The sequence below is a fragment of the Streptopelia decaocto genome, assembly GCF_964273445.1.
Source record: "Streptopelia decaocto genome assembly, chromosome: 8".
Lineage (NCBI taxonomy): Eukaryota > Metazoa > Chordata > Aves > Columbiformes > Columbidae > Streptopelia > Streptopelia decaocto.
In genome coordinates this window covers 3,523,926-3,550,412 of record NC_138662.1, presented here as the reverse complement: position 1 = coordinate 3,550,412, position 26,487 = coordinate 3,523,926, and the positions used below count along the sequence as shown (strand labels likewise).

Here is a 26,487-nt window from a genome sequence, read left to right as displayed (position 1 = left end):
TAAAATTTGCTCAGGTTTTGCTCTTGTGCATTTATATAGATGTAACTTTTTTTTTTTTCCAGAAAAAAAAAAAAAAAACAACAAACAACAACAAACAAAAAAAAAAAACCCACACACCTAAAAACCCAAACCAAAACAAAAACCCAGCTTGGCCATGGAAATAGCATCTTTCTTTGAGCTTCAAAAATAAAATACAGATAAGATGTGGCTTTTTGCTCTCCTAGTTGTTTAATGTCAGTGACTGATTTCAGAGCCATTTGAATTTCTTAAGGTGTAAAGGTCAAACTAAGAATAGTAAAAGAAAGCAGTAAATGTTAACAGAGTTTAACTTTGATGTTCTCTGTCAGGTAAAGAAATCAAGAAGTCTCTTTAGACTTTTCACCTTACTGTAGTGTGATGTCACAGCAATTTCTGGTTCATGGGTTGCACACTAAGCAGAAACATGATTTAATGTGTGTCCTCTCCAGTTTTTGTTCATACAGTCTTGTAAATTGTTCAAGTCTACTTTCAGAATTTTGTTCCAAGCTTGTTCTAAAAATATTGACTTTTCAGACATAATGAAGGGCTAATTAATACGGCATTTTAGAGGTTCCCCTCTTGTTAGTGTTTTTCACTATTAATAAAGAAGAGCAGTTAAAGCTTTAGGGAACATTTTACTTAGTATCTGTCAGGCAGTCTGATTCCAACATTTTTCATTTGAAGCTACAGATAGGAAGCCCAAATTCAAATGGTTTTCATGACCTACATTTCAATTTCTGAACAAGTTCAGCAAGTGGTTGCACCTGACTCCATGTTTCTACGAGGAAACCCCTTGTAACTTGATGAAAGGCTTTATGAAATGTTTTATGTCTACACAGAAAAGCACACTAATTCCTAGGCATAGTAAGTTCTAGGAACATTAAAAGGAGAAAGACTAAAACTTCCTAAAGTAAAACTCTTTCATGTCAGACTAGTTTTGGACAAGATCTTAGAGTCCAGTCTTGCTGCCATTAAGAGAGAGAGTCATAGACACAGACCTTTCAAGATCTGGCGGCATCTGTTTGGCAGCGTCTCAGGATATCGTAGGTGATAAGGAACCTCAGTACCTGTTGGAGAGCGACAGCTGTCTGTCCTGAGGGCCCTTGTTTAGCTGGGTTGGCCTTCTCTACGTGATTTTGCTCAGGACACTGGTGATTTTCTCATGTTTCGTTGCGGATAGACAGGGAAAGAAAATCTGAGATAGCAAAGTAACGCACTGCACTGTGGTCAGCATTCACTCCCCAGACACAGAGATTCTTACAGAGGTGTGTAAGAACTCTTCTTGCACACTAAATCTGAGTGGGTATACCTGCAAGACCAAGAAAATTCCTTCATGATTTCTAATGTTGCTGAGGCGTCCTGGGCAGAGCTGGTGGCAGATTGAGGGCCAAACACAAATAATGTGCTCTTATACATAAACCTGCAGTTCTCTGAAATGCTGCCAGTCATAAATGCTTGTTTCAGTCTTATGTGGGTGTATGCTGTTATCGTTCATTAACATTTTGTAAAAATCATCATACAGGTGTGAAACAGGAGGATGGACATCAGCTTCCAGGTAGAGTAAGAATTGTACCACATCAAATGAAAGGACAAGGCTTTTAGCCAGCAAGCTTTGGTGCGAATCAGGGTTGAACTAATGATTGAAGTAATTGTCTTTGAATCAGTCTGGTTAAATTAAAAACTAATTTCAAATCAACAGGATTGTTCGTGGCAAGCATTTAAGTGTGCACGCATTGTTGGTGTTGCAAATCTTAATGTTAAGCTTGAATAATCAGTTGTTCTCCAGAAGTAAATTATAGCATATTAAATGTTGGAAAGCATGATTTGCTGTTAGCGGTTCATGCTGTGCTGGTTAGTGTGGGTATCCAAATGGAATAAAAAATAAGCATTAGTAACCAAAACAGTTTAAGTTATTACCATCACAGTGATGAAATTTGCAATTGAAATTTTCATGAATGTAGTTACAGAGGGTGTGTTTTTAAATCCTGCAGGCTTTTTGCTTACTTCTCCCAATTTAGCATTAGTAAATAAAACAAGACCATTTTTCTTGAATAAGAAACCAGTTAGCGTGAAACAGTCGCTATGGGTCAGGTACTGAAGAGTCTCGACCAGGAGTCATTATAGGAGTTCTGTTCGCTATCATGAACAATTAACCAGCAGAAACAAAACTTATTTCATCTCTTATCTGTGGAGACTCTAGTATAGAAAGACTTCATAAAATAATAAAACCTTTGAGTTTTTCAGCTTCCTGTTAGGAAAGACTGCTTGACCAATTTCTCTAATATTCAGATAGCTGCTGAAAACGAAACCAGGATATTGTTTTCTGATACTACTTTCATTTTGACACAAAACAGGCTATTATATGAAGTCTGTTATTTGGATTTTAAAGAACTCATTCTTCTCAATATACTTTATTTGCCAAGGTTCTATATTTCTTCTACATTTCCACATCAATATTGATAAGCTGAATGTTTGTACTGAGATCACTGTGCAAATCAACTAGGTAATGGCAGAACATAGACTGAACCTACGTTAGACTGAGCTGTAGTGGCAATAATACATCATAATATTTCAACCATTTAAATATTTGCATAACACTTTCATTAAAGTAAAAAAAAAAAATACACATAAAAGGACCAAAGCAGCATACATAGTACTGTATAGAGTCAGTTCTCGCCAGGTCTGTTAACTTTGTGAAATGTCTTTCATGTTTATTTATTTTATTATTATTATTTAATGTAATTTTTTTGCCTTTGTAACACCTTTGTAATGACATTTTGCTTTTCAAAGTTATGTTAATTTATTTAAAACATATTGATTTGGGGGAAACCTTATTCCCTAAATGTTTTTTGTTTTGTCATGTGCATTTGTTCATGTTATTATTATTTATTGTTTAATTTTTTTTTTTTTATCCATTATTGCTCAGTAGATTCTTCCCATCCCTCCTCCCACCCTCCTTCAGCTACAGATGGTGCAGCAGGTGCAAATGCCACTGATAATGCAAATGCCAGCTTAGTCAATGGTACGTCAAGAACACCCAGCTTGTTTTGTTTGATAGATTTCTCTCCTGACTCCCTGAGATTCCCTCTTGTGTTCTGAACTGCACAGGTGGTGTGTGTGCATGTGATTACCCTCTGAGAGATCCTACTCCAGAAACTGCATAGTAGCTTATAAGCGATGCCACAAAGATGCTGCGACTTACTTTATTCACACAGAATTAAGCATGGGAGAGGAAGAAGTAGGAATTATGATCTATTTGCCATTAATTAAAACCACCTAAAAGGAACAGTTAAGTAAGGCTCGTTTCAAAACTTTGGAGTTGCCTTTACATGAAGGTTCTTTGTAAAGCTCTTCACACATTTGCCAGCATAGATCTGTAGAACACTGCAATAAATGGATTATGTCCTGTTTTCTTCTAATGTGGCACTCTCATAAGTATTTGTATAGTCTTCATGTAGTTCTGAGAACTAGTGCTGGGGCCAGGCGTCTGGCTCAGGGTCAACTATCAGTGCGTTAGGAATAACTCTGGCTGCTTTGAGCATCTTTTTTTGGAAGACACTGACTGTGGATATTTGTTATGCCGTTAGTGATCATCTCGTCAGCCTGCCTGTGTTTACTAAAAGGAAGAAAATATTCCTGTAGTCAGTTTTGACTGTCTCTTAGTACAGATTTTTGACCCCACTTCTTAGCGTGCAGATATTTCAGTATATCTTCTAATAGTCTACTCCAGTATTAAACGGAGTGGGTCAATATTAGTCTTGGCATTAACTCTGTTTTTCAGATAATCAGATACACTAGTCTTTATTTGCCATAGAAGAATTTCCCTCTTGTACGGCACCAATGATACTGACAAAAGTAATTCTACTTTGCATTGTGTTGGTTCTAGAAGGTTTTTTTCCATGCAGGTCAGTGGTCGTTGCATTATGCAAGCGAAACTGGAGTTTCTGACACAGCAGTACCAAGTACTAAACAATGATTTACTAGTGTAAATCTTATTTAAAATGACGACATGGGAAATCTTTGAGCCTATTTTTAAATAATGTTATTATAATTTAAAAGAAACATATAACCAGATTTAAAACTTTACTCCTGCGCATTCTATGTTTGCTGGAAAACCAGGATTTAAATCCCTGTATCTCACTGTGTGACAGGAACCTGTATCATCCTGGTTCCAGCACCCCAATTTCAGATTCCTTAGAGACCAGGAACCAGGAATGTTGTGCAGCTGAATATGTTTTTGCTTTTAACTCTTCTGAGGTGAGGCCATTGAATTAATTCTGCAGGTCTTTAATCATCCTGGTCAGGGGATACTTTCCGCAGCTGACCTTGTCTGACATTGTGTTCAGAGAACCGAGACTTGGCGAGGATGGATTGATCTGAGCGGCTTAGTCTGATTTCTGATTATACTCCACATTGTCAGCAGTGACAACGAGTTAGAGACTGCTGAAATGTAGATATATTTTGGAGGGGGTTTGAAGAGGAGAAAAGAAGGGAAAAAATAAGTTCTAAAGCAAGGAGGTCAAATTCATTTAGATATCTTTTCGGTCTGGATGAAGTAAATTATTTCAATAATGGCTGAGAATTCTCCCTGCAGTGCGACTGGAAACAAATGTTTTTCCCTGAAGTCTAATACCTCTGTGTAGAAAATACCTTCAAATAAGAAAAAAATATTACATACTTGAATAAGTACTTAGTTCAGGAAATGCTATTGCTTGTTACATGACAATCAACTGACTATCATTTCAAATAAAATGTTGCTGTCTTAGTTATCAATATACAGTTGACACAAAAGAAGTATTTTGTTCTCAGGCAGTGAGGTTAATAGTGAGAAATTCGTGCAGGTTTGTGCCACAGCCCTGCTTCCTATCTGCTCTATCAAAGCAACTGTTACAAATTCTAGTGGCTTCTGGGAGCTGAGATTAGAATACGATTGTTTGATGGTCTCTTTGTTAAAACTATGGACAATATATTCAGTTTTTAAAAGGTTACAAGTTAAGCTTACGAGCAGATCAGAAAATCTTACAGAAAGGTATTAATTAATTAAATTTTATCTAATTTTAAAGTATTGTAATTAGAAAAGGTGACATTTTAAAAGAAAATCTAGGAAGCAGCAATCACCGTTCACAGGTTGTTTAGCCCAAATTTGATTTGGAAGGAGTGTGCTTATCATTGTCCAGTAGGGCACTACCCCATTCCTACATCAGGATTTCAATGGTGGTGTTCCAGTCCTGCAAAGCAATTTGCAGTTTTAATATATTTTGAAGTATTTTCTGAATTGTAAGTGAAGTAATTTAGTGAGTGGATGATCTAAAACTTCCTATTTGATACAGTGGAATCAGGTTTATTCTTTTTTTAGTCAACCTGTGTTTTACTAATGCATTGGCTCTGAGATTTCCAAAAAGAAAAGAAGAAACTCTTTTCAAAATTATATAAAAAAGTATTTGTTTAAGAATTGTATAGAAAGATATTATCAAAATATTAATAAATACTCATTCTCCTAGTGTTTCTAACCAATGCACACGGGTCAGAAAGATGGGATAGTATTTCTGGTCCTAGCACTAACTGAAAGGAGAAAGGATCTCTCAGCAGTAGTGATTCTATCATCTTAATTTCTTTCTTCGTTCATAATTTATAGCCAAGTGAAGGCTTAAAATTATTTGGAACAGTAGGAAAGAAATTATTTTACAGCATTCTTTTCTTTAGCGTAATTACCTACATCACGTGTTCTTTGTTATTCTATCTGAATAATTGGAACATAACTAGCTGTGATGACTTCCATATGCCTCACCCCCCAAGAACATAAATGCAGTAGCTGCTGAGGCTATGAATGTATTTCTTAAATACCTGTGTTTACATTGCTGTTAATGATTGTCCATTTTGTTAACGGTATTTTAAGGTAGCCAAGGTAGATGATTTGTTACTGTAATTGATTATAACAATATCCCAACGAAGTTAAATACTTTGATTTACATAGAAAAGATAGTGTATTTGGTGTTTGTCAGTCCCGGGTTTGGGTTGGTTGGTTTTTATTTGAAGACTCTTCAGTTACGCTGCTGTAAGGTTTTGAATTGTGTTCTGAAAAAGGAACTACAGAGCAGGACACGGAGCAGACGGGCTGCTCTAAATTAATGCTTAAGGAAGCCTGTATCCTCTAGCCAGGAATCAGAATCTCTAGAGATGTTTTGTGTCTTCCACTGACTTTATTTAAAACCATTCTAAGAAAAATGGCCATTAGAGAGATACAAAGCTCAACTATGCACTGTACGCAAAAACTTTTAAGGGAATTTCAGAATGAAAGTGGACTTAGTTCCGGTTCATAGATTCATGTCTCATTGCCAATATAAGTTTTTGGAAGATAGGTGCTGCATTTTTAAAAGTCATTTGATAGCCAAGGTGAGAGTAGAGTTAGAAATACAGAAAATCAGTTGAAGCTGAATGCTTTACTTCAGCATCCTTCAGTAATCCCTATGAGTACTGAGATGATTATTTTGTACTGTAATTCTGTGCATTTGCTGCAGCCTGTGAGCCCGGGCTGAGATGTCATGGTCATACATTTATGACTGATTTGGCCATTTATGCTCTTTCTGAGAGGGAAGTTTTTAGTGATCTCCCAGTTACTGAAAATACAAACATGCAAGAAATGCATCTTGGCCCTTCCATTTTGCTATTTATTCATGGCATAGAGTGAAAAAATTAATACGTATGTTGAAGCATAATTGCTGCTGCTGTATTGTGCATCTCAGTCCCAGCTGTATTACTGCAGGAAGCCAGAAGAACAAGACTTAACTGCTGTCATATATTTTATGAACTCTAATGATAACATTACTTATTAGAATATGTCAAAAATCCTGTAAAAGTGTTTCAACTATCCATTTTCCTTAGCATTAGTTTTACCGTGCATTAACCATAACTACAAAAAGGGAATGTCATCCATTCTGAATGTAATGTTTGTGAAACTCAAGTAGGCTTTTCCAAAAAGATAAATTCATCTATCACTGTGAAAGTTTCACAAGGGATCCCACCAAGGAATTTTGAATACGTGTGAAATTGTTTACTGGTTATTCTGAATATCAAAGTTTTGTATGCTCTAATTTGTATTTTGTCATTTTCATTTCATACACACTTTCAAATGGTATATTTTCAGTTCAAACAAACAAAAACAAATAATGACTTTAATATGGTAAGGCTATATGTAGCTAAAATATTAAATTGGAAATTACAGCACTTGGCAAATCTTTCTTTAGGATAAATCTGAAAAAGGATGATCACCTGGCACTTGTATTCACAGGAGTAACTTCCTAAATAAAACAAACAACAAGTGAGGAAGGTGTGATTTTAAAATCAGATTGGCACTATTCTTTATATTTAGTCTGGATTTACTAAAATAATGAATTTAATTCTGGAATATGTTAAGAAAGTCATACTTTGTACTGGTGTGTGCCAAAATTATACCTGTGATTTGTTTAAGCCCCAGCTCTCTGAAATTTCAGTTCAGGAATATTATTCAAATTCTACTTTCCACTGGATTCTTTTTATTAGTTTCACTCTCTTAATTGATGTAATTTGCTCAAATATGTGCTGTTGTTTTACATGTTGCAACAGTGACCTTGAGTGCAGTTCCTTCAATGTTCCCAGCTAAGTTGTCCATGCTTCTAGGTAAAGAGATGAGAACAATGGCTACTGATCAGAAATGAGTATCTGTAACATGCTCATTACTTTTGTCTGCCCTTTTGATTTAAATTCCCATGTTCATGTTCTGTCTTGGGTGAAGTTTGTTTACTGTCTGTTGTCTGTTGGAATTTTTCATCATATAGGCAAAATGCAGGATGGGAATATGGAGAACAGCCAGAACAAAGGTAATCTTCTTTCATATTAAGGAGGTTGTGGATTTGATTTTTAGCATGTAGTTAAATGCTGTTAAAAAATAAAATGAAGACTTGTGATTTGTGCCTGTGTGTAAAAAATATGACCCTGTTCAAATAGAATAGAAAACCAAAGAAACAAACAACCGAACAGCCAAAGCCAACAAAAAAACCTGCCAAAGAGATTGTAACTTAGAGAATTTTGATAGATCAGGTATTTAGAAGTTGTTCAGTATTTCTAATAAGCCATTTATAGATAATACTTTCATGTCACAAAGCTCATTTTTCTTGTGCGAGTTATGTATGCTATGTATTGTTAGTGAATTTCCAGTCCTATTTTTGATATGTCTCATCATGTTTGGTGTTTAATGGCATTGTACAGACATATTGTCCTTTGCAGGGAAGGGGTGAAGCAATAGCAAAAAGAAACTCTAAAGCAAAGAGGTTATTTAGCAATGTAAAAAGCATATTATAAGGATAAATAATGGGAAGATTAAGAATCTTACGAGTTTCTTATTTAACGTGCAATCTCAGGAAGAAATTCAAAGAAATATTTTGCTTTCTCTGAAGCAAAGTCATGGTTCCCTTTTTAGTATATGGCACACAGCTTTTGTGATTTCTTTGGGTGATGCCAAAGAAGTAAATAAACTACAACTTTCTCTTCTCAGATAATACTAAAGATTGCAAAGGTGATGGATCAGAAACTAAATAAACTCAGTGGTTAATGGTACAAAACAAATAAAATTATATTAAATGAGCAAGTTTTAAGGTCAGATAGACAAATTGGATTTCCAGGTCAAATAAACATGGTTTCGTACAATCTGTTCACGAATGTCAAAGCAAAGCTGTTTCATCTCATTCTATTTAATTTACTTATATCTATGTTCAGTGCAAACCAGACACATACACATATATAAACTGGCATGTCATTGCTTTTACAAAATATCTTTCTCTTTGATAATAAACTAAAGTTTCCTCATGCTAGCATTCTTCCAAGAAAGGATGATTTAACCTTTAAATTGTGCATGCTTTTTATGGGAGAATGATGATAGCATCACCATCAGACCACTTAACCACTACATACTAAGGAAACTTTTAAAGCCTGGTATTATCTAGAATAGTGGTTTGCAAAGTGTGGTCCCCTGGTCACCGAGGTGCCCCTGCAGCCATGAGAAGTGGTGCACAGATCGTCTGTGGAACCACATGCATTTAAAATGGTTTAATTAAAAGTATGATGATAATGGTGCATTGTAATCCATGAGACATACCAAAATTTAGAGAAATACAGATCATCTCTTTGCCAAAGCATTTGACATCTGCTATTCTAGGAAATCCTGCAGTACTGATGTACTGTTACTTGCCAAGTAATTTGCAAGTCATTAGGTGTTATATATGTGTATAACACAGGATGTCATTGGTGGTTTAAAAAATAAATGTTTTATATATATAAATAAAAATAAAACCCAATGTCTTTCATGGCGCTTGACAAGTGGCACAGTGCACACCCTTGTATGTTTGTGCCCCGTAGAACCCCACTGGGTCCTATGGGGCATCTGGGTGCCACAGGGGGAAGGGTAATTCTGTGCACAGTTACAATCACCTGTGTTGCAAACATCCCCTGGAACGGGCGTTGCTGGTTGAATTCAGTAAGTATCAACGCTAAGAAAGGGTGGAGAATATTTTGGAGTAACCGTTTTGTTCTGCATTATCAGCCAAGCAGCAGGATGGGGCTGCTGCCATGGAGATGCAGCCGCTGAAGAGTGCAGAAGGGGGAGAGGGAGATGACAAAGACAAGAAGAAATCCAACATGCACAAGAAAGAAAAATCTGTTCTTCAGGGCAAGCTGACCAAGCTGGCTGTCCAGATAGGCAAAGCAGGTATGACTGGGTGACTGACTGAATAGCAACAAAGGGGTTTAAAATAAACTGTTCTTGAAAGTGATAGGCCTTTTTGCTGCGATGTTTATAAATAGGTCATCATAATACTGTTCCAAGGACAGTATGTGGTCTTGAAGATCTTCTAAAACTCAGCTTTGACTGTCAAGAAGCTGGAAGCTTGGGGCAACTTGGATTGTAATGAATATTTGAATCAAAATGAAATGTAGCTTTTCTCATAGGCAGTATTCCCAAGTGCAGTAATTACAGCTTTAATTTCCTCTCCTCTTAGAACTTCTGAGTACACAGTTTCAGAATCTCTAACATCATCTCAAAATATCACTCACACAGTATCTTCCTCTTACAGATTCTGAAATCATTCTGTTCTCTCTTAATATCCATGTTCCTGCCTTCTACCCAATATGACACATCTGTTGACTCTTGTATCCAGTACCATCTGGTCCCTGCTGTTATAAGTAGCACTTCTCCAACATATAGGTAGAAAGTGAAAATCTTTCATAATGACATAATGTTCATTAGGTTCATTTTTCTAGTGGTATTAAAGAGAATCTTGATCTCTATCCGGATCCTTGGCTGGGGCCCTAAATTCCTCACATTTCCTCTGTTCAGTCTCCTTTAGCCTTTTTTACCAGTCTGATTTTCAGCCCTGCTCTTCCTCCTCACTCCTTGTGAAGTTTGTTACACTTAGTTGATCACATAACCCATGATGCCACTTCTCTCTCTTTGCCTGAACGGCACATGATGCAGAATCTATGGTTATCATCTCTTTAATATCCAATTTCATGCTTTGCCCAGCTTCATCCTCCTGAAGCTTCTCTGCTTTGTTGCTAGTTGTACAACAGTATGCATTCAGATAAAAACACTTTGTTTCTCATGATCATTAATTTCTTAGATTAAGTACCTTTCTACATCGCCTCCTGATTATTACTCTCTTTGGTATTTTGGCAGGCCTGTGAATATCACTTTCAAAGTAATTGTATAGGGATTTCTAAGCATAATGTGGCAAGTAATAAGAATTAAATTAATTAATCGTTGCCTCATTTGGTTTTCTTTGTCATTGGGCAATCTATGGGGATGCCTTGCGTTCTCATGGGTGTTTGCCTGTACAGTATTTTAATGGATTTTCCCTTATCCTCTGGCATTTAGTGAACTTCCAGACTCATCTGTTTCCTGTCAACCTTAGCATCCTTCAGCATTTTTTTAATAACTTCAGTCAACACATGAAATTCACAGCATTCTCCTTCTACTGTATGATCTCATGAGAGAAAAATTAATTTATTCTGAAATGCAGGCTTAACTGCTTCACAGGAACCTGCCAAAGAGCAGTAATCATAGCAAGGCAAAACAGAGGCTGGAATGGAGTTCTTATTTGTACACTCAAATCCAGGAACCACGCTGTGGCGGAGGAATGCCATCCGAGCAGAGTCTGTGTCACTGGGAGGGCACATTCAGTCCCTGGGATCTATTGTGAATTCTGGGAAATATTTATTAGCATCTCCTGTGCTATCCTGCCAGTCTCTCTGTCTTTTGAGCCTCTCCACATAAAAATATGCCCTGTTTGCATATGTCCCTTTGAAAAGGGGGACCGTGGAATCACTGGGACGGAATCACATTTTCAAGAAAACAAGTTAAAAACTGATCAGTGCTATTGTCCCATTGTAATCAGCCAGACGCATCAGTAGGGCTTTTCTAAAATATTTTATACAGCAACATAAACTGCAGGAGACTCCTTTTCTCTGAAGCCTCTTAAGATAAGCTTATGTAAAAGAAAGATGAATGTTTGAGTATGGATAAACTAGTAATTTTTAAAAGGTGGAATTTAAAAGGACAGATAAATGTTCTACCAGGCAAAGTAATGCACTGAACTGAAAAAACGGAGCCTCAGCAGCAGCAGAACTCCTGTCGAACTCGACTGACTGAGAAGTTTTAAAGGCAGCAGGAGAATGGTGCTTAAAAATAAATGAAGTGTGATTCAGCTGTTCTGTAGAATTCAGTGTTTGCTTATTCACTGCAATGAATTGCAAAGGTATTCTAGTACTGGTTTTTCTACATCTTAAAATTTATCACTATCATCGTTATTGGTTCTGGTGAAAAATGTCATTTAGAATTAAAAAAAAATCCATATGAAATCCAAATGTAGATTTCTAATTGCACGTGCTTTTAATTGCGTTTTGTTTTATAGTAATTGATTGTTTCTGTTTTCAGGTTTGGTGATGTCTGCCATCACTGTAATAATTTTGGTACTATATTTTGCCATTGACACATTTGTGGTCAACAAGAAACAGTGGTTGCCTGAGTGCACTCCCGTCTACGTTCAGTATTTTGTTAAATTCTTCATTATCGGTGTTACTGTACTTGTGGTGGCTGTTCCTGAGGGACTTCCACTTGCTGTCACTATTTCTCTGGCTTATTCTGTAAAGGTAAGGAACGTTAAAAATAATTATGGGAGAAAAATGAGTGACATTTCTTTCAAGTGAAACTTTGCTTTATGTTGAAAGTATTTCTGACATAAATACAAATACATGTGTATTCTAATAAATATCTTTAAAACTACACAGTGCGGGAATATCAAACAGTAGAAATACCTACTTAGTTTGCAAGTTTACCAGGAATTTATCGAACAGAATTTACTATGATCATACTTCAGTCTTTTGATACGGAATAACTTTGTCTTCAAATTTTCTTGCACAGTTTCAACGAGGATTTGAAGTCTTCAGTAACACTTTTCAAAAAAAAAATAGGAGCTTCACTGGAGCTTTCATGTGCTTCTCTTAAATGCAGTTGCATTTTTTTTGTAGTAAGTGTAAATGGTTCTATTAGGAAATTCAAAAGGATTAAAATCCTGGACTTGTGGATTACTCCATTATGTATCTAGGAGTTTTCTCAGATTGTTTTAGCAATTTAGTCAGATAGGCCTTATTTTAACATTCTGGGAATCTTAGATGGAGATTTTGTAAAGTTCATTTCCATTTAGTATGTAAACAAATTAACATATGAACATTAGGAAGGAATAGGCTGATTTATATGTAGCCAAACATGACTATTATTAGGAAAAGAGGATGCATCTCAAACGTGAGATTTTGCTAATAAAGACTATAGCTGCTCTGTAAGTGTTTTCCCATTCTCCTTATGTCCTTCATCCGACACGTGCAGCACTGATGCTGTATGTATATGTGCAGTATCAAACCGCAGTACAGCTTTGTGCGCAGCCGCTGAGATGCCCTGGGAGCATCAGGGCTCTGACACGAAGGGTCGGCTCATTGGGCACAGCATTTTTTAATATTGAGAACACGTATACCAGGATAATATGTATTTCCAGGATGACTGTGCATCTTGTGAAAAATATGCACTGGGGACCTCAGCACTCTACAATGATATTTTTTGTGTGTGTTGGTTTTTTTTTGTTTGAGGGTTTTTTTTGTTTTCTTAGTTTCTTTCCTTTCCAAAATGTATATTCCCTCTGTGTGCTGCAAGGTAACATCCTGCCATTGGAAATAGTATTAAAATAAAGTCTAATTTTTGCTATAATTATACTGTTTTAAAAAATCCTGTTCTCTCCAGTTTTAGCTAATCTCTGCACTTTTAGCTATTCCTTAAAATGTATACATAGAGAAAAAAGAGATGGGACTATGTTGGATTATCAAAGGCAAAATTATTTCAGGGATAGTCACTGTTTCGTTGTCTGTAACTAGAGCCTGTGCTATTTGCCCTGATCAAAGTCCTAGTTTTGGGAGCATTATGTTTTCATGAACAAGACTAAATCCATGCTTTTTTTGCTTTTTATATCTGATGTTAAAAATCTGTCAAAGCAAATCTTGAGGGTTTTTTTTGATTTTGCCTTTCCTCAGAAAATGATGAAGGATAACAATCTGGTCCGCCACTTAGACGCCTGTGAAACGATGGGTAACGCCACAGCCATCTGCTCCGACAAAACCGGGACGCTGACAACCAACCGGATGACGGTCGTCCAGGCCTACGTTGGGGACGTGCACTACAAAGAGATCCCCGACCCCGACTCTGTGCCCGCCAAAACCCTTGACTTGCTGGTTAATGCAATTGCTATCAACAGTGCTTACACTACAAAAATCCTGGTAAGTAGGCTTCTTCTGTCAATAAAATGAAAAGTAGCAGAAGAAGTTATAATTTTTTTAAGCAATGTTGATTCCTTAACATCCGGCTGTTGATTATGCAGCATTAAATGCTGTTGAGGTCCTCAAAATGAGAACAGGTGTGCTAAAAACTATGTATTTTATCGTTTACGGATAGGGTTAAGTCCAAGAGCATGCTACATTTAAAAAATTCCTGCTGCTGTTAGGTTGGGATAGCCCAGCTTTGGTGCAGGTAAATTTGCTGGCACGGCTAGTTTTCACTGAGATTTCATGTACGTACAATTATTTTTTGTGTGTCTAAGAACTTCCAATTAATTCTCAAATAGGACAAATTGGATTGGTTAAATCTATGAGGTTAATTACCTTTATTCATCCTGGTTCCAAATGAATTACATCCAGAAGTATTTTATTCAGTCTGCAAATGCTCGCGGCATTAGATTCTTCTGTACAGAGCTAATTAAGAGGCCAAAAACGTTTGCAGTTCTGATAGATTGTACTTTGAAAGGTCAAGCTTTATCTTAATACTGCAGAACAAATACATTTTTTTTCATTTATGAATTTATGTATTGTCCTTTTTATAGCTCTATGCCGAGCTGTGTAATAGCCTTAACTGCAGCTCACATTTGTTTTAAAAGTAGTCTTTTAAAATGCGATCACAGAAAACAATTGGTGAAATACTACTGAGTGCTGGAGCATGTATTTCCTTTAATTCCTGCTACGTAAATCCAGCCAGCAGCCCCAGTTCCCAGCTGAATCCTGAATCTTGCTCTGTCCTTTTCCTCTGGTCTGTCTGGGCCAACCCCAAGCAGATGAGCACAAGGGAGAGGTGAGCCTGCGGTTCTCAGGTGGTTCAGCGCCCATCCTGTGTAATAGCTCCGTGTGGGCATTTTGTGCAGTGGCTTTTTGGAATGTGATTTGCATATTTGTAAATGAGGAAAAATATTGCTGGGTAGATCGTGCTTTCTCAAATCAATGTAACATTTGATTGCTGGTTGTTTTAATATTGGTACAGCCTAAGTAAGGTTAAGGTACTTCCTCATGTAGAAAAAGAACCAAACTCATCCTCAACACACAGGCTGGGATTAAGACAAGGTAATAGAGACAGATTAGGACAAAGGAGACTAGGTAGCTATATAAATGTGTGTTTGTATCCCTGGTACTGTTGGGTTGGTAGGTGGGTCCCGTGTGACTGCCAGAGCAGGACTCGCTGCCACATGTTCTTCATTTGTCTCCTATTCTGCTGTTCATTGGCAGTGCTTGAGCTCAAACCTGGTGACAAAGTGTTTCTGTTCGACTTCCATACCATAGATTTAGGTTTCTGAGGAAGGCATCAGATTTTCCAGAGTGCTGTATCTGTAAGATTAAGTTTAATGTTCTTTCTCTTGTGCTTTCATTTTTTTCAATTGTTTCATGTGACCAAAAGATTTCTGGTCGATAGCAGTTCTAACATGTTGCTTTGGTCTTAACAAATTTATTATTATTTTTTTTTTTAACTCGACTTTATTGATTCTTGTTGAAATTAGTTATGTGTACCTATTAAAAAGAGTAACTATTCCATTATTTCCGTTCTTTTCTAGCTTTACACAGACTGTAAAGCTCTCTGTAAAACTGATAAATGGGTGAATCCTCTGGAAATCACCTTTGTGCAACTACTTGAACTTACCTGTGCAAAATGAAAGATTATTTTTTAGCTATTAGAACAGCATAATAAGATCAAGCCTTGCACTATAGACCCCATAAGAATATCAACTCCAGTATCAGAGGAGTTCATGTTATTAATTGTTTTTGACAACCTTAAGCTAAAGTTTAAGATACAAGGTGTTGTTTCATAGCCCTCATTCATTTTAAATCATAAATAAATACAGTAAAAAATAGGTAAGGGAGTTGTTTCCAGGATGAAGTACACAGAATTGTTTTTCTGGCTGCTAATACTGAATGCACGCTTGTGCACTCATTCTTAGAGCCTATTTAATCAAATTCTGAGTATCAGCTCAAACCCAAAGGGCATATAAGTGTTACGTCGCTAAGATTGAATTTTACATATTCTATTTTTAGTCATCTAGTTATGTGCGTGCTGTAAATTGCACTTCGTATGAACTTCTGTTCAGAGTGATCACATATGGGACCATAAAATTAGTCAAGATGATCTGCTAAATGAGAAATATTCCCCCTTGCATTGTCTTTTGATTAAGGGGCAATTGAACCATTGATAAAAATATAAAAAGAAAATAATATCACTGCTTGGGATAAAGGATTTTAATTTCCCTGAGAAATTAAACACAAATTATTCCAACTGAACAATAGCATCATTAAATATAGTTCTTTTTAATGCTTCCCAAGGATTAAGTTACTGGGTGAGCTGATTTGCATTCCGTCAGCTTCAGAGCAGCTTTCATGCAGCTTTTGCGCTATTTATGTGAAGCTGTTCTCCAGAAAACGCTGCTTTCCCAGTATTGGTGTTTCAGATGGCGCTCATACGTGGAGGTAAAAATGAGGCTTCGTACATTTTGCCTGTGAGCTGTGATGAGGACTGTAAAGCGTCTCTTACTCAGAAAACAAACCTTGCATTTTGGGAATGCTTTGATTGTACTTGGAGCAGAAGTTCATTGATCTTGAATATCATGGAGCAATAATGAAATAGAGCCTCCAAATACCGTAACTAGTGATTTGGACTCTTCTATTGAGCTCTCGCTTGCATAAATTCAATTTTAATTAGTCAAGTATTTCTGTTTCCTCTAACTTCCTGAAAACTGTCAGGGGGCATCGATGACATGCTAGGTGGATGGGTATAATGTCTTCTTATTAAGAAGAGATCACAATTAGTATTTAGTTGAGTAATTTTCACCACCAGTGGAACAGACCCAGCTGAACCCATTATAGTTAGGATGTCGCACAGGCATTTCATTTGGTACTTGAGAGATGCCCAGGGAGCAAAAAAGCTACTTATGCCTGTATTAGGTGAATGTCTGGATCTGCATCGGGAGGACTGTTTTCAGTTCTCACAATCTGGAGTATCATTGCACAGTATGCAGCATCCTTTAACGGAGGATCTTAAAGGAAAAAAGACAGAGGTGTCGCAGGAAAGTGCAAAACATTCACTCCCTTCCACTGTTCAGGAAAGATTGGTTATTTCGTTTTGTACGCACAGCTCAAAACCCAATAGATGAGATTATCAACAGAAAATCATCAGAATTTCTATTTCCTGAGGCAACAGCAAAAGAGTCTTTACTTTATTGCAGCTGTCTGCCGGGGCAGTCATGCTAAATGAAACTGCCATTGGATGGCACTAGATTTCTCTTCTTTATTCAAAAGAAAAGAGAACCACGAGAAAATAGCTTTTAGCCTACAAACTACATTTTTAGTTATTTTGGTATTTCGAATTGGAAAGATATTTTTACTCTCAGTTACCATTTTCTTAAAAACTATTCTCAAGCTCTTCGTGTTAAAATACAGATAAAATTACTATTTGTTTTTACTGTGCATGAAGGTTCAGGTCATCTCTTATTTTATCCATTTAAGTTCACCCATTGCTGCTAAGAGTGTTCCAATAGATACTTACCAACCACACCAAACCAGCCGACCAAACAGCAAACAAACAAAAAACCACCACAAAACCCAAAGCAAAACCAAACAGCCAACAAACAAACAAGAAACAAATACACAAAAAATGAGGACAGGAATGCGGACTGAAGTGGTAAGAAAATATTAGTAAGGATAATGAGAGCCCAAGTGAATAGCCTGGCCTAAATTATGGTTTGGCTTGTTTGTTTGTTTGGGGTTTTTTGTTGGTTGGTTGGTTGGGTTTTTGTGGTGTTTGTTTTTTCTTGTTGTTGTTATTTGGTTGGTTGGTTTGTTTGTTACCTCATCTTTCTTTCTTCCGGCATTTTCCTTTAGATAATGTGTCATGATTTCAGTAATTTGTATTTTGCTGTTGAGAAGGATGGGGAGGAGGAGTGATGCTATTTGACAGCCATTTTATTGAAGGATAGGTCTGTGGAAGGTTTGATCCTTATATAATACTCCTGGAAATCAGTAAACAGTGAGAACTTTGCATTTTTGCAACTTAGCCCATGAAATGACACTGGGCTCGCCTGTCCTGAGTGTCATCTGGTTGTGGATGAGGGAGGCGAGAGGAGGGAGCAACAGGTTTGAATTGTCTTCCTGCACGGTCTCTGTTGGAATGGCAAAATCTTCTAGTGTACTTAAAACCAGCCGTAAAATGTCACGGAAAAAGGTACTGAGAAGAGAATCCTCAGCTGGCAGGTTGGTGAACTGGTGTAGAAATTCAAGGATACTAATTTTTTCACTGTCTGAAAAAGAATAATAAGTGAGTTTGCATGAACTCATGAAGCTCTGCTCCAGGTTTTACAGTGTGTGCTCTGCAATCTCCAGGGTACAGTAAGTTACTAAATATATTGATATGAAGAGAAACACAGAGGTAAATCTGCTTTGCAGAAAATCAATGTGTTATTTTCAAGGTGGCATCTTGCAGTCGAGTATGACGGGAGGTCAGGAAGGCTGTCTTAGCAGTAACTTGAGGATAGTCCTGTTGGTCTTTTATTGACTGCTTTCAGCACGTTAGTTTGGTAGTGGAAATTTGTGAAAATTGTATATGCCCTTGTTTTTAAAGTGCTCAGTAGACAGCATTAAACTATTATCTGAAGCATTTCTGAATCTCCCGCTAAATGGTACATTTGAGCCATTTAACGTAAAATAAAAAAAACCTGATTGAACTGATTTCTAAAAACCAGTATATTTTGTAAGAGTGTTTACTTCATAGGCAAAATGATTACAATTATAGGTAAATTTCTATGTTTATCTCATTTTCCGTATTTTTTCCTAGTGTTATGCAACTGTATAATGTAGATATGTGTTATCGATGGGAGCAGGCACTGCAGGCCAAAGGATCTTTCTATATATAAGCAAGACAATCATCACTAAAAAATCCCCAACAATGTTTTCTTTAAAGCATTTTCATATAGTCCTTGGTAAGCATTTTCTGATAATAAACTAGGCAGGAAAAAAACAACCTATAGCGTCCATATTGTTTAATGTGTAAATAATAATTATTAGAGATAATAGATCACGTAGTTAATTGTCTCTGCTTCTAGGAATGGTAATTAGCAGAGAATAAGGGATCTGCATACATTGCTTGGCATTGAAGATTTATATAATAAGAGGTACAAATGTAGCTTTTCTCACTAAATTAGCTATGGAGTTAATAATTGAAATGACTGTGTTTAGAAAAGGCTCTTTGTATGTGTCAGGCATCGGACATGTTGTCCCAGTCATGGGCTTTCTGCCCTTGGGGTGCGGGGGCTTTGTCTTGCCAGCAAAAAGCTTGGTTTTAATACAGTCTCCTTTTTTGAGAGTTGTATGCGAGGGGTCGAATGGGATGAGCTGCCCAGAAAGCTGCTGTGGCTGTGGGGCGGATTTACCTGAGCAAAGAGGGATCAGGGAGCCGTCCTGTAAATCTGCTCCTGACGTCGTTAAACCCCCTGGAAGCGTCTTCCCGAGCGGGCAGGTTGTCAGAGGCCAGGCAGGTTTCCCCACAGCACGGCAATAGGTAGGCAAAGTGAGATGAATGTCCTCAGATAGCACGAGTTCTTTTGCTGAAGTTCTCATTGCGCAGTGAGCTGTAATTGTAACTGAACTTGGCCACAGGACTGCAGCTCCTGACAGCTCATCTTCTGTGTTCCTCATCTCCTTTTCTGTCGGGGGGGGGACTGCTCTGCCTCAGCAACAAACAAAGGACGAGAAGATGGATAAATAAAATAATCCTGCACTGTAGAATGTAGCAGAAAAATTATTCCCATACTATCTGAAAGTTTATGATCAAGATAAATGATATTTATCTATTTTCTTTCTTCATGTGACAGAAAACAGGGCAATAAAAACCTCCTTCATACTGCCCTTCTTTGCCTTCACAGTTTGGTAATTGCAGATCCCATTTATTCCTGTTGGAACGAATAATCACTGCAAGATTATAAATGGGACTGACAGTCACTTGGAAGCTTTTTGTTACCATAATATCACTTACCACATTAGCTTTTTTTTTTTCTGCTTGCTTGTATGAAAATGAGTAAATTAGATTTTTTACTTGCTATGGTGCAACGAATGTTTTTCCTATTACCTTGCATAGGATTTTCTTTTATGTTATTTTCCTACTTTCATGTTCTTATTTTCCACTCATCTTGTACTGGCATAAGATGATTCACTTATAGAAATAACTGCCAGCTATTTCCAAACAGGCCTGTTGACGAAAGCAGCCTTTAAAAGCCAGTGTTTCCTGCAAGGTATTCCAAGGTGTTTTCATCTAGATGTAGAAATATTGCATATTGTTCTCTGATCAGTTTTAGGTTTTTGTTTGGTTTTTAATAAATTATGTTGGCACAATTGACCATTTTAATATGTACTTCTTTTCATGCCTGTGGTACCCTACTGAGCTGAAGTCATCACATTTGGATCCGACTGATGTGCTGGTTGGAATTTACTGTTAACACTTGGTGGGGATATTTTCAGGAAACATGTTTTCCTGATGGGAGCTTTTATTATTTTTACTTGAGTGGGTGTAAATCACTTCAGGCACGTCTGTTTTAGTGGAGGTTTTCTTTGTACTCTCTGTCATCAGGAACAGGAAGATAATAATTCAAATGCAATAATTTATAGAAAATGGGAGTGCTTTTATCATCAAAGGAAGATTCACAAACAAGCTTATTAGAAAACAATGTGGTGGGTGAACTACCTCGTAACAAAATATGGCATTAATTTTCTTTCAGATATATGTTACATAAATATGTATTATATAATATATCGCTTTTAGTAAGTTTTCTTTTTACTCTCAGAACTCAGACAAAACAAACTAAACCAAAACACAAACCAAACAACCAAAACAGAAGCCAACCCCCAAAAAGTCAGCTGGTACAGTGCCTGAAATACAATGGATCAACAGTGAAGTATATGAGTGAAAACATCTTGCTAATTCCAGAGCAATAAATGTGCAGGAGTTACTTTACAAATCAACTTGGCATTGCTATTCTTTGCGAATGGAATTGCACTTAAAAAGATTTATTATATTTCTATTAATGTAAGCAAAATACTATTTTTCTTTTAGTCACAGCTAGTCCTAGAAAGTTGGTATTAAATACCCAGTAAAACCTATGCTTCAAGCTGCAGCTCCTGCTTTCTTCTGCAGGTTGCCCCCCTCTACTAATTTTTCTTTCAAGCTTCCAGTTTTCCCTACTTGTACATGAAGCTCCCGGCTCCTCTGCATTCCAGTCAGTCGTATTTACAAATGAGTGGGAAGGTGTCCAAAAACAGTGGCCTTTCTCCCTTTAGAGATGGTGCCAGATATGCTGGAGACAGCTCCAGAATGAATGGGGCTCTGCAGAACTGCAACCACAGACCCTGAGCAAACCGCAAAGCGCGCTGACTTCTCCAAGGCAGATGGCTTTGATAGATTTGATTTCTCAGGGCCGTGTGACTTTGATGGACAGAAGGCATCCATTACATAAAATCCTTTTCCCAGCTGGAGTCTAGCAGGGAAACGGCAAGTTTTCAAAGGAAAGGTTGCGAGAGTGTTGTAACACAGTCAGAACTATGCTGGTCCTCAGCGACAGACCTGTTTTGGCAGGCACCTTGCATGGAAGAATTAAGCTTCTAGAAGGAAGTTTTAAAAATTTAGGACTACTGCAAACCTGCCCCAGGTGTGTAAGTGCACACACACGCAGCAGGAGTGCGGCTGCCTGCTGGTGAGTCCTCGTGGGGACGCTGGAATTGCCAATGTGTGTTGGGCAGTAGATGTAGCTCATTATTCATAATACGGAATGAAAGTATTGAACATGTTAGGAAGGTCCACTGCATATCTCTTATGCCATTGTTATTTTTCTGAGGTTTACACATTCAAGTGAGCAGAGAATGAAGTTACCTTACATCTCCCTTCACTCCAGAGGAGAAGGGCTGACGGCGCTCAGCGCTGGTTTACTAGGCCTAGAGATTTGGAAGAAGCGAGAGGCAAGTATTTCTGGGAGAATTTTCCTGTGAAGGACAGTATGTTCGACCTCTCCATCAATTCCATTTCCTTCTGAATGAATAATCAGATAAAAATTGGCTGCAGTTTCAAGAGTCTGCTCTTCTGCCCAGCAAAGGCATCGTTCTCAGCGTCCTGCCAAGGAGAGGGACTGGCCAGAGGACTCAATTTATAATGCATCTCAAACATTACCCCATCAATCATGCAAAAAAATCCCTCTGAGAAAATATTAGATAAGCATTGCTATAACATATTAGATACACTTGAGCTCATGCATTTGCCTATCAAAAAAACAACTCCTAACTAACCAAAACCAAATTAAAAGTAATTTCAGCTGATATGTGTTAATATAGATTTAAAGAGGAGTACATTTTGTATGGTAAGTGAAATAGCTGCTTAGTGGGTGTAGACTCATTTAGAAATGGATGTTTAAAGAACCCTTTTCCTTTCTCTGGAAATGAGTACTATTAACAGAGAAGATCTGTAATTATTAATATGATGGGCTATAATCAGTAGCTTAAGTCAAGTGAAAAAACCCTTCCTTTTATGTGTTGTGTGGCTGGATTTGCTATGCACTTACTAAATTTAGCTCCCTAACTATACAAATTGTTTATAATTGTGCTGCAACCAGAAAGGCAGTATGTATTAAGACTGATTTTTTCACTTTGGTTTGGTCTTTCTGTATATTTAATTTTCCTATCCGAGATTTATTTAGTCAAAAAGTAGAAAATCCAAAGTATCGATACGTATACGCAAATGAAGACTGTATGTGCAGATAACTACATGTAAAGACTGTTTCTTTTGTTAAAATTCAGGTTTTCGATGTGCATATCCAAAGGCCATGCGTTTTCTGCTTTGTAATGTTATGATTAAACTGTTACACAGTGTGACCATTCCCACAGTACACATTTGTCAGGTACTGGCACTGTGTGTGTTTTGTGTTGGTGGGTTTTTGTGATTAGGTTTTTGTTTGGTGGGGTTTTTCTGTGCGTTGTTTGTTTGTTGTTGGGTTTTTTTTTTTTGGCTGTTTGTTTTGTTTTCATTTTTTTCCAATTTGTTAGCCCCAAATGCTGATTTAATGTCTACAGTGCACAAAACTATTTCCAGTTCTAATTAGTAAAAAGCATAGAGAAGGTTATGCAAATTAAAATGAGAGCTGGTATACTTAAATAACGGGTTAGATGGTGTGCATTTTGCAACTTTATGGCTGAAATTCACGTGCAATGGGTAGTAGAAAGCGTGTGTGAGATGCACTTCAGGCTACTAGTGGAGGTGCTTTTAAAAATGTGATTAATTTCGATTAAGAGAGTTAACTAATTAATTGAAAGTGAGGAAGATTATGCAACTGGAGTTTGGATGGTGATATGTTCATAAATGTTGAGTGAGGTTTTCACAGGCAACCTTGGTGAGAGAAAGTCTTGAGCTGCTATGGAGACAAATGCTGAGCTGACTAAAGCAGGTACTAGAGGGGCTCAGAGGACATTTTCCACATGTACAATTGCTCATTAGATCACTGCTATAACTAAAGAAAATGCAGCTTTATTTCCTCAAATCTAAAAGGCGAGGTTTCAGCCCTAAAGCAGATGTATTAATGCTTTTAGTGTTGGCAAAAGCATGTAAATCCTTAGCATTGATTCTAATTTGGAAATACACTTTTTAAACTGCAGATGTTGTCTTCAAATTAATTTTCACTACCCGATCAGCTCAACGTTACACAGTTTGTCTTCTGTCTGTGGTTTTTCTGTCTGCAACACTTGGGAAGCCAGAATATCAGATTGCAGTAAAACCTCAGCCTAATAGATCTAAAATCAAGGTAGCAGATGTTTGGTTGTAATTATGGAGGTACCAATTACAACTGTGCAATTATGTGCAGTTTCTCTTTTGCACTTAAATAAAAATGTTCAGATTTCGTTCCTGAAAATACAGCAAGCTTTTGCCCAGTATATGGAACAAATTATCAGAAAGTTATAAAATCTGTTAATCTGTTCTTAATGTTAATCGATTTGGTTTAGAAATGGCACATTTGTCACTCTGATCTGCGTTCTAATGATATTGGTAATAGGGGAAAAACATGCTCTTGCTGTTTTCTTTTTAACTAGCTTGAACTGAAACTTTTTACTAAGTCTATATTTAAAGCAAATTGGTTGTTAATTGAAGTTAATAACAATTGCTGTGACTAATTATTCTGATTACATAGGGTACTTGTCAACAGTTGTTCTTGCACTTAAATAAAGCTGCCATGCACTAGTATGAATCGAATGTTTGCCGGTTCCCTGTGAACGGGACCGTTCAAAACCACACGAGTGGAGGGGTCTAGTGTCCAGATTTAGAAAGAAATATGTAATTTTCAAAATTAGAGAGCCAAATTATTCAATAAGTAATATGTTATCATGGAACATATGAATGGTTTTGATCAGTACCAATAGGAGAGTCACTAAATACAGATGAATAACATCAGGGGGAAATCTGGAGAAAAATCTGTGTCTGTAAATTTCAGTTCAATCTCATCTGGAAACACTAAGGCTGGAGTATCCTAATCATAACTGTGATTAAATCAGTACTGTCGTAACAAGGCAGAGTTCATTCCTTGCACTGTAATGTGGTGTATTAATGTATCTTTAAATTCAGCCATGAATTATTGTCTTTTGGAATCGAGAGGGTTTTTTTTTTAATTATTTTCATTTTTTAAATTAAAAGACATCCAACCTTCTATTTTAATTATTTCAATCTTGAAATGTAGACTTATTTATTACAAGAAGGAAAAGGTTGAAATTAGAGAGATGAAAACAAATAACCCATGTGGTACATCTTTTGATTACAGAGTTGGTAATGAACTGTAATGTATAAATATAATATACTTGCCAATGTTTGGTTCTTTAGAAAAAGTATTGTTTAGTTACATGTGCTGGACTTTATGAAAAGGTATTATTATTATTTTTTTTTTAATCAGTTCATGTTTTCCTAATCAGAAATCCTGCTCTGGGCCCAATTTAATTAATTACATAGATAAATGTAGTTAAATTTAGCTTTGGTAACTACCTCCAATATTGCTTCTGCTATAGCTATCCTACTGTTTTTCTGGTTGCGAAGCTCAAGGAATTTGCAATTTTTGTTCTAATTAGTTCTAACGAGTTCTTTATATCTAGTAATATTCTCATATGAATAGTGCAAATTGCTCATATGTGTCAACATTTTGCCTGTCTGAAAATTTATGCACAGACAACATAAATGTTTTGCCTGCATTTTTAACTTGCATCCTCTGTTCTTGAGAGTGAATAAAAGAACAGATGATGTATGGACTAGAAAAGTGGGCAGTGAAGTAGAGGGAAACCTGCGTGAAGTGCTGGTCCCTGGGGACCGTGGTACCAAAGTCCAGCTGAAAGCCGATCTCCGGTGGTGTATCCCAGTGATCAGTATGGGCGGCCAAAACTGTTGCACATCATTAAAGATGTGGATGGTGGGGCTGAGTGCTGGACGTGCGAGTTGGAGATTGAAAAAACTGGGACTATTCAGCCTGGAGAGGGCTCGGGGGACATTATCCATGTGTATGAATACCTGATGTGAGGGAATAAGGACGATGGAGCCAGACTCTTCTCAGTGGTGCGCAGTGAAAGAGAGCAAATAAACACAGAAAATTCCATTTAAAGATGGGAAAACTGTGAGGGTGGGCAAAGACTGGCACAGGTTGCCCAGAGAGGCTGTGGAGTCTCCAACCCTGGAGGTATTTAAACCCCACTGGACACCAGCCCTGGGTGACCTGTTGTAGTGGCACCTTCGGCAGTGGCATTGGGCTTAGATGGGCTCCCAAAAGGGGGAGGCTGGGGCCTACCAGCCTCAACTACTCTAGTTCTGTGAAAAACGTGCAAAACTGTGGTATCCATCTTTTGCCTTTAGCTAGTGAGAAGAATAAAGGGTTTTCATGTTTGTGGTAGTATTTTTTGGCCTTATCCTTTTATTGTTCAACTGAATCAAAGGTAAATTTGTCCTTCAAACAAAAAAGGTAATTTAATTATTTGCTATTAAAATTGAGGGCAAAGTGTTAGCTTTCTTTGAATGTAAAAATAGGTAAGTCAGTGAGAGAGGGAGTTGAGACTGTCACACCAGCATTTCAGTCTGTTCTTCATGCATGATTTCATCTTCTTTCATAATCACTCTTGGGGGAATTTATGGATAGTATCGTTTTTCACTTGTTCTGTTATGTGAGCTGAAACAAGCGTGAGTCCATATTCGCTCAGCCACAGCACTGCTGATCTCTGAATTTTGCCATGTTGATAGGAAATGTCACACTGATACCTCACATAATTACAGCTGGCCCCTTTTTATATGATTATTGCCTTGTTATTATTTGAGGAAACAAGAAATGTTCAAAATAAACCATTTTTGTACCATCTCAAGTGCTAGCAATCAGAATTAGATGATACCACAGCACTGTGTTAATTAAATAGATTGTTGCATCGTTTTCAAGTCTGTCTTCAGATAGTAGAAAAAATTATTAAATAATTATCCTCCTAAAAATTGAATAAATATCCTGCATCAGAGCTAATCTTTTGTAGCAAGCCTGGATTTGACTGTCC

General features: G+C 37.1%; 1 protein-coding gene across 1 annotated transcript in view; it reads left to right on the top strand.

The window, feature by feature from the left end:
- The window catches only part of ATP2B2 (ATPase plasma membrane Ca2+ transporting 2), a 260,605-nt gene that overhangs the window by 172,556 nt on the left and 61,562 nt on the right, over positions 1-26,487 (top strand). Inside the window, exons 7-10 of the mRNA XM_082060191.1 lie at positions 7,833-7,874; positions 9,593-9,757; positions 11,981-12,195; positions 13,624-13,866. Of these exons, the coding sequence (XP_081916317.1) occupies positions 7,833-7,874; positions 9,593-9,757; positions 11,981-12,195; positions 13,624-13,866 (665 nt within the window). The remainder of the gene's footprint in view (positions 1-7,832; positions 7,875-9,592; positions 9,758-11,980; positions 12,196-13,623; positions 13,867-26,487) is intronic.